Below are 9470 nucleotides of genomic sequence, written 5' to 3'. Positions count from 1 at the left end.
CACACACACACACACACACACACACAGTTGCTTCTTTTTGTGCTGTGGAGTTTCTGTGCTGATGAAATTTTTGCAAAACGATAAAATCTGGGTAGCTCTTGAATTGCTACAAAATGGAGCTGTATTTCCCTCAGCCCACTGGCTGCAATGTTGACACCTTGAGATGCCATGAGACCTAAATTTTGAACATCACGCCATGGAGTGCATCCCAGTTTTCCATGTCTGGCATATAACCATTCATTTTAGCTTTTAAACTGGTTATATTGATCCTGTGTCCAGACAGAGGGATAATCAGTAGGCCTAGTAGTAGTAGTCTAGTTTGTTCTGAAGATGCAGCTTCCACTTCGTCTTCCTGACATGGTGCCTCCTCACCTTGACTCTCATATTGAGGAACCACAGAGCTCTGTTAGGTTAAAGCTCATCTTCTGAAGTTGGGATATTTTTCTTCCAACAGGTTCCAGAGGAATCACCTCAAACCAGATGTTGGACTGGATTTTATTTCAATGTCATTTGTGAATGTTAGAGCCTCATTTTCAAAAGTGGAGCTATAAAGGTTGAAAAAGGTTATCATTAAGTCTCATCAACATCAATATTTCCACTAAATAAGAGGCAAAAAAAAAGTTTGAGAGAGGAAAAATGTCTCAGACTCTGAGCTCAAAGCGAGATACCCAAACTATTATTTTAATATTAGACAATTAATTTAATTTCACATAATTGTCGCAGAAGCCATTTGTCTGTTAAATATTTAATGAAACATATTTACCGTGTTTGATGTTTGTTGTGAATGACGTATACTCACAGACAAACGAGATAATTAGTCCAAGTTTGTTGAATGTTCAGGAACTACGGTGGCTGTAAAACGCCACAACAAAGGTAAAACAAAGCTAAAACAACCCGAACAGGTGATCAACTCAAAACCACTCGCACCTTTTTACTCTCTCTCTCTCTCTCTCTCTCTCTCCCTCTCTCTCTCTCTCTTTGGGTGCGTTCACACTGCAGCCTGAAGTGACCCAATTCCGATTTTTTGGCAATTCCAATTTTTTTGCCGGGCCGTTCACAATGCCAATAAATGCGACCTGTATGTGTGCTGCAGTGTGAACGGGCAAACGACCTGAAAGTGTCCCGCATGCACACTGGAGGGCGCAATAGCGTCAGCGTTCTCAGTGTTTTGGCAACTGCCATAAAAAGAAGTGCTCAGAGTTTGCGGAAGTAAACATGGAGGCTAACGGTGGAGCTTACATATTTGAAGTTGTTGTCCGACCAGAGCAGCATATTAACAACTCAATCCTCATATAGTGCGTCATGTTTGTTGTTTTTCTTCCCGCTTGAGCGTATCAGGACGCAGAATAGTGAGATTTGTTGAGAATCAGTGACGTTCAGTTCGGATGAATGCGACCTGAACGTTAGGTCGCATTTGAATTGGATACGTATCGGATATGGGTCGCATTCGAAAAATAATCCGACCTGTGCTGTTCACACTGCCATGAAAAGATTGGATACAGGTCGCATTACGTCAAAAAAATCGGAATTGGGTCACTTCAGGCTGCAGTGTGAACGCACCCTTAGTCATTTAAGCACACCAGTTGCCGTGGCAACCACCTGCGCTCTGCAAGCCGATCAGAGATTACTTTAAAAACATAACAAACATAACATACGATATTAGGTTTTTAGGCTCTATATTTATTTTGCAATCATTAATAAGCGCTCCCCAAAGACAGCGGTGGTTGATTAGTTAATTTTAAACTCCTGCTCTGCTAGTTATTTTGGCATGGAACCGAAACTCACAGAATTGCGTACTACCATGTTGAAACAATAATCACTGAGACTATTATTTTTGTTGGGTCATTAATTTGAACACGTTTTATTGATTTTATTCATTTACTTATTTTTTTGTTCTTTAATAAAGTTACGAACGTTTTGATAAGCCAGTCAGAGGAGGACATGCTGGTCTCAGCGTCCTGGCGGCGTTCAGTTTGTCATCTAATGCCGAGATCGACTCAAAACCTTCCGCGACCGACGTATTGCAGCCCTGCTCTAGCAAAGAACAGTTCAGAAACAATATGAAATGGGGGAGCTATTTATTAACTGATTAAGCCGACCGTACCCCCTACTTTCACCCCTGTGTATGTGCTATTAAAAAAGACAAAGAAGTGATCAACTAATGGGTTGATTAGACACAGAAAACACAGAACTGTGGTAAAAAAAAAAAAAAACATAAAACCAAAAGTAGAGCTTAAAAACATGTCACACAACTGAATAAGAGGTGAAAAACATAAATGTTAATGATTATGCTAAAGAGCTTCATACAGAGGCCAGAAGGGCTTTCAGACTGTGGGCTGAATCAGGCAAACCTAAACATGGTCCTGTATTTGACTACAAGAAGAGATCAAATGCCAACTTTAAATATGCCTTATGGTTTATTAAGAGGAACGAAAATGCACTTAAATCAGAGTCACTAGCAAGAAAATTAGAACTCAACAGTCCCTCTGAATTTTGGAAAGAAATAAAAAGAGTTAACAATCTAAAAGCATCCTTGCCAATGAATATTGATGGTGTAACTGGACCAGACAAAATTATTAATTTATGGAAGAAACACTATTATGAACAGTTTAATTCTAGGAAGAGTAATCCCTTTGTGATGGACAGCATAGATATGCATGAAGACGTTGTTATTTCTTCACAAGAAGTTAGTGACATTGTTAAGAAGTTGAAAAATAATAAGGCATATGGTGTGGACAAGATATCTACTGAGCACTTAAAATTTGCAAGTAGGAACATTTTTCCTTTGTTGGCTACTTGTTTCACCGGGTTTTTAATTCATGGCATTTTACCAAACTCTATGTTGTCTGTGATTTTAGTGCCTATTGTAAAAGATAAGGCTGGTAAAATAAATAGCAAAGACAACTATCGGCCCATAGCTCTGGCCAGTACCTTATCGAAAGTTCTGGAGAAGGCTCTGTTGAGCAGAATTGAGACGTTTATAGCCACATCTGATAATCAGTTTGGTTTTAAACCAAAACTTGGCACCGATATGTGCATTTTTGCTTTCAAGGAAATTTTAGATTTATAAAAGAGACATAATACCACAATTTTTATGTGTTTTACAGGTGCATCAAAAGCATTTGATCATGTTAATCATGAAAAATTGTTTCATAAATTGCATGAGAGAGGAGTTCTGAATATTTATTAAGAATATTAGTGTATTGGTATGCTCACCAGAATATGTCTGTAAAATGGGGAAACTCTGTATCATCTTCGTTTTATATGTGTAATGGTGTGCGACAAGATAGCTTTGTATCTCCTTGCCTTTTTAACCTGTATATGGATGATTTATCTAAGCTGCTGAATCAATGTAGGACTGGCTGTCGGGTTGGTAGTGGAACCATCAACCACCTGATGTATGCTGACGATCTTGTGATATTCTGTCCATATAATGCTGGTCTGCAGCAACTGTTAAGGGTTTGCTCTAAGTATGGGTTACAGCATGATAATAAATATAATGCAAAAAAGAGCAACATCATGATTGTCAAGAGCAAAGAAGACACTAAATTATCTTTTCCTGATTTCACCCTGTCTAGCAGCATCCTCCAGGTCACTGATGAGGTCAAATATTTGGGACATTAATCACCGCTGACCTGTCTGATGATGGAGACATTTACAGGCAGCGTTGTACTCAATATGTACAAGCTAATATTCTCCTTCGGAAGTTCTCCATGTGCTCAGCATCTGTCAAAATTGCACTTTTTAAAGCATACTGTACTCTAATGTATGCATCCCACCTGTGGTGGTGTTACAGGAAAAGGAGTATGAATAAACTTCAGGTCGCTTATAATGATGGCACGAGGATGCTGCTTAGGGTGCCCCAATGGGGTAGTGCCAGTCAGATGTTTGTGAATGCCAATGTGCCAACCTGCGCTGCTGTGCTTCGAAACATTATGCACAGATGTATGTGTAGATTAACGGACTCTGCAAACAACATCATTCAGACTCTGACCAAACCTGTTCAAAGCTCAGTGAGGTTCTTCTCCAGTTTGTGGAATCACTGGCGGATTAGTTTATGTCAGTGATTGATTATTTCATTACGTATTTTTTTATTTTTCTTCTTTTTATTGTTCTTGTTTTGTCTGTTTATGGACCATAATTGTGTCTAAATAAAGAGGATTGATTGATTGATTGATTGATTGATTGATTGATTAAAAAGAGTGCATAATGTATTTAAGAAGTTGAGGAAGTTCATACATGAGTTCACCTTTCTATAAAACTTTCCGAATGACTAAGCTTTCTTTATGAAGCCGTTGAAAGACAGATCAGCTTCACAGCAAGTTCAGATAAGAGAATGTAGTCTGACCTTAATTTCTGCATCTCCTCTACTACACCCACGCACAGCACGTTAAGTGAGAGGACGTGACATCTGCCTGACTCCACATTGCTCTATCACTGATAAATGCAAAACAAGGTAAAAGGTCAAATTTACAGCCCCGAGGAAAGTGCGATGCCACTGTGTCACTTTCAATAAAGTACAAATAAAATCCGGCTGCAGGTGAATCATTCAGAACGTGCCAACAACAGGAACAACTGGTGGGGGTGGGGGACCATTTTCCACATTCACAATATCATTAGAGGTCATTCATTAGTCTGTTGAGCCATTAAGAGCTTGACTGGCCCCCTCACAGCAGATTTGTTGGTGCTTGTTGAGTTATTGATTTCTCTGGTGGTTTTGTTTGTCAGTAAACTGAAGTATGTGTACTTTAAATGACTCTCAGTTTGTTTGGGTCCCAGAAGGCCGGAGGGAGGCTGCTTAAAAGCAACAATGTGTTAAGGAGACGGCACAGGTTCCCCAAAATATTACCCAAAACTGTTTAATATTCAAAATACTTCATGGAGGGGGTTTAGAAAATACTTTATGGTGCTTTCAGCAAAAATGACAAATAAAAATCCACTTATTTTCATGATCTTCTTCTGTGGCCAGCTGTAGAATTAAAAAAAAAAAAACTTCTGTGCTGTGTGCAATACACTGTTTATCAGTGTTTATTAAATACATCAGGAAAATGGATTGCACTGCCATCAAGAAACATTTCAGATTGGATCTGCTGCATGGGACATGTGAGATGGAGCTCCATGGGGCTCCACTTCAACAGTTTCATTTCCACTCAAAAGAACAATAATTACATCTTTAGAAAGTCTGCAAATAAAAAAAGAAGTTATGCTGAAAATGAATAAATGCTTGTAATGGCTTCCCTCTGCAATTCTGAGCAGATCGCAGTGACTTCTACTTTCTAGTTGTCAGCTCTAAGAATTTCTTATGACCCTGTTGCTTTCAGTGGAGGACTGATATTGTCCTGGGTCATTATTATAAAAGGTTGAATGGTATGTCAGACATCATGCAGATCCGGGGCTGTGAAAAAAAAATTCAGATCACTAAACTCTCTGAGATTAAAAACAGATCTAGTCACATTTTTACTTTAGTTGAAGACATTAATTACTGCTTCTGTTAACCTTTTCCCCTATTTGTCGTCAAAGCTGCACCTGTTGCTCTCTATTCTCATTTGGTTCCATGATCTATTTTTATATTTCTTATCCTTCTCAGCTGCATTTCCCTTCATAGTAGCAACTTTGTTTAAATTAATTCTTCAATGGGTAAGACTAGTGCTTGACAACCATGTCTAAAATCCACTGAACTTCTGAGTGTGTGTCCAATTACTGAGCTTGTAATAGGGGTGGTTTGGCAAGCCAACTGGCAATAAATTTGCATTTACCCATGACAGTCAAGAAAAAGCTAGCTAAACTAGTAGAGGTATTTAAGCATTAAGCTGCTGGCAGCCTCATTGTCTCAAGCCATAGAATGCAATGAATATATCTGTGCACTACTCGAACTTTTGGCTGTCAGAAAAGCCCAGTAAAATGAAAAAAAAAAATATATATATATTGAATACGCAAAATTAAGTAAATAGACCTGTCATTAACGTATTTAAGATTTACCTTTTCTATTAATAATTTAAAACATTTAAGGCCTTAATTTTAGATATATGAATTTAACACTTTTTAAGGAAACACACACTGATGTATGGAGAGAGTGGCATTCTATCAATCAGGAAGTCCCTTCAGCTTTGGTAAGCACCATTGGAGATATGAGTTGTAAGAATTTGTGTACAAGTCGGAATAAATACATGGGACATGATTTGCGAATACCACACCTTAGTTCAAATCTAGGGGTGGAGCCATTTCTCATTTTCATACAACTATTTCCAGTTTTGACATCATAAATTATCCAAAGAAATAGAATGGAAAGTATGTTGATGTTCGATTGTGTCAAATTCCTTATAGAAATCCAGGAACAGAATACAACTATCATCTGGTACCAAGTAGGAGTAATCAAGTAGATCTAAAAGTAGACTGATGTTTTTTATAAAGCCTGACTGTGTCTCTCCAGTAATTGTGTCCAAAAACTCTTTAATTCCATGAGAAAGTATTAAAGCCATTATCTTATAATTATTGTTGAGTAGACATATACGTCTCAAATAATCAATAAAAGTAGATCATTGGTTGGTTTCAGAATGAGTGCTATGAGACCTTGAGAAAAGGTAGGAGGGAAAGTGTTATTCTCTGTACATTCTAGGAATACCTGTAAAGAAAAGGAGCTAAATAATAAAAGAATTATGAAAAATATTCTTCAGAGCGGGCTAGTGGAAAAGCACCTCATGAAGCCTATACATTACTTAACTGTCCTTAACTTGGTCATTCCACATATTGTTTCACAACAGACTAAGATTTTTCCTTAGACGTTATGATCGATTTCAGCCGGAAAACAGTTTAAAATGCCTTGTCTTAACTATTTTGAGTAGCTAAGAAAACATGAAGTATGAAAAATACAAGTATGAATAAAACATGCTTCAAATATATTTATATTATTGAAATTCACAGCAGAGCCAAAAAAGAGTGCAGATCTGCTGCTTGAAGTCAAAGGTTAATTTATTGAGGTTTTTTTTGCTCATCACTATGTGTGTATCTCGCTGCTCATGCTGGGAAACTTGGAGTCTTGCATGATAAAACTGACATCCGTTTTTCTGTAATGAATAGTTTTACACAAACTACCGATTAATATCTCATTGCAAAGGAACACTTGAAGGAGTTGTACTAAGAGGCTGCATGAACACAACGAACCTGGAAAGCTGTCTTTAATCTACTCACCAGCTGGAACTCAGAGCGGCGTGTGTATGCCTCCTGTATGCCGGCATCCATCCAGAGCGCGCTCAGTGCCATCACGTAGAGCTGGAACTCACTGGGCTCCAACCTTGTGGTACCCACACGCCCCTCCCATGACATCACCAGCATTCCCTGCTTCTCATTCTCACAGCTCTGCCAGGTAATGCCCAGTTTGTCTCGGGCATCCACCAGCACTCGCATACCCTACAATGAAACATTACCAAAAGTCAGAATGGCAAAGAATCAGCTGCTTTTCTCACAGCCACCATTACTGTATAAATATGAGGTCAGACATTACAAAACGTCAGGTACACTCAAATGTTCAAATGCATTGCATTATTTAACTTTACAGTTTTACAATTGTTATTTTTTTAAATCACACATCAAATTAAGGTTAGATTGTACGGAGCCCTCCAGGGGACATGGGGAATTTTTTTCTTTTGCGTTCCCTCGCAAAACTTTTGCATCCCCTCACAATAATCTACTGATTAGTTTATGAGGCATAATTGAATACTGTAAGCCTTACGGTGGCCGCCGTGCTTTCTGCTTTAATATAAAGTTATGTAAAGTTTTTCCATGAATGTTAATATCTCGTTGTGAAATATCTGACGTTTTATATAAGAAATCTATCTTTATACCACAAACCTATGATGTAAACAGAAACTTTCCGTAAGTAAGAAATAAATAAAAATACATCCAAACTATTTGGACTATTTCTGAGTTATTATCACGGGGTAATAAGTCATCTGATTGTATCTATGTTGTGTTCGTCTGAATGGTTTAAAGCAGGGCTGCTTTCAGTGCCGTTTCATCTTAGCCTTAACAAACTTAAACATGCAGTAAATAAATCGATTTTCAATCAGTTTTTTGCACCAAAGAGTTAATAATAATAAACACCTTTTATTATTACAAAACACGGCAAACTAATGGTGGTAGAGGGCCGCACTGGGTTAACTCGGGGAATCTCATCTGTCCGTGCATCAATCAACTCCAAACCACTTATTTGTTCTGTCACAATTATCGATTTATTCCATTTTGATTATCATGCTCCAAACTTTGCGAGGATTTTTCTTCAACCACCAGGGGGCTCTTTAGCAGGAAGTGAATCACTGAAAGTCAAAATTGGAAATAAAAGAAGAAAGTGCCCATTAAAACGGAATTAAGTTTTAATAGGGAATTGATATTTGAGAATGTTGTTGATCAGTTAAATAGCATTCAGGGGAAAAAGAAGATTTTTCTTCTTTTTTTTAAATAATACTGGGATCATTATGAGAATTTGAGGTATAGATATTATGACCCAATAGACGGCAGTAGTGTAACAATAATGGATGCATGTTACGGTCACTGACCTCTAGGGGCTCTCTTTCTGAGAGCCCTGTGTTTTTCTGTTTCAGTTCTGCCTGATTGCTGCAGGTGAAGTGTGTTGGGGCTCGTCAGCCGCCCTATATAAGCAGCAAGCTGGAGATGCCAGATCCCCTCCTTTTGTTTGACCTGTGATCCTGTGTGGGACCTGATTGTGTGTTTGAACTGAGCTTGTTGTGAGCATCTTTGTGAACAATTGTTCAAGAAGTGTTTTTGTTCAGAGGTGGAAGCTGATAGGGGTTCTCTGCCATTTTTGTTGTAACCTGTTTTCTCCTGTTTTTGGTTAGTAAGGGAGTTTAGGTTTTGTATTTTCTTTTAGTTCTTCTTTAGCAAGTGGTTGTTTTATTCTACAGTTATAAGGGGGTGTTTTGTTTATTATTTTGGCCTTGGAGACCCTGAAGCATTAAACTCCCCTATGTTTTTTTTGTATGTCTCCTGTAGTTGTTGTTTTATCAGGACTGTAAAATAAATTGTACTTTTTTACTCATCAACTGTTCGGATTACTTTTTAGTTAAAGCCCAGTGCCAGAATTTACTTTAGGAATTTTAGGGTGGGGTTGTAACAATGCAAGTTGCTGTTGAAATCTAAAGAAGCAGCAGAGGAGGAAGAAGAAGAAAGCGCCCATATTCATTTAGCACATGCTAGAAGCAGACACGAAGGATCAGCACTTTTACTGTTACAGTTACCCAGGGGTGAAAGTAGTTTTAAATGCTTCTTTGTGTGCTTTGGAGTTTCTGTGCGTCGCTCCTTCACCCTGACGTTCCTTGAGAGACAGCAGGCCCAAACCATGTCAGATGGGACCTCTTCTGCGACAGCTGATAATAGCTACCACTAGGTGCCTACCACTACAACTGACACTAGGTCGCCATGATATGGCGGTGCTGACAAGCTCCTGTCAGTTCCGG

General features: G+C 38.4%; 1 protein-coding gene across 1 annotated transcript in view; it reads right to left on the bottom strand.

Moving 5' to 3' along the window:
- Positions 1-6599: 6599 nt before the first annotated feature.
- LOC107834460 (guanine nucleotide-binding protein subunit alpha-12-like) overlaps positions 6600-9470 on the bottom strand; it is a 68106-nt gene continuing 65235 nt past the window's right edge. The window contains exon 2 of the mRNA XM_016665906.1: positions 6600-7407. Within this exon, the coding sequence (XP_016521392.1) occupies positions 7135-7407 (273 nt within the window). The 3' untranslated portion in view covers positions 6600-7134. The remainder of the gene's footprint in view (positions 7408-9470) is intronic.

The sequence above is a fragment of the Poecilia formosa genome, unplaced genomic scaffold, assembly GCF_000485575.1.
Source record: "Poecilia formosa unplaced genomic scaffold, Poecilia_formosa-5.1.2 Scaffold632, whole genome shotgun sequence".
NCBI lineage: Eukaryota > Metazoa > Chordata > Actinopteri > Cyprinodontiformes > Poeciliidae > Poecilia > Poecilia formosa.
Note: the sequence above shows the minus strand (reverse complement) of the source record. Positions and strands in the feature narration are given on the sequence as shown.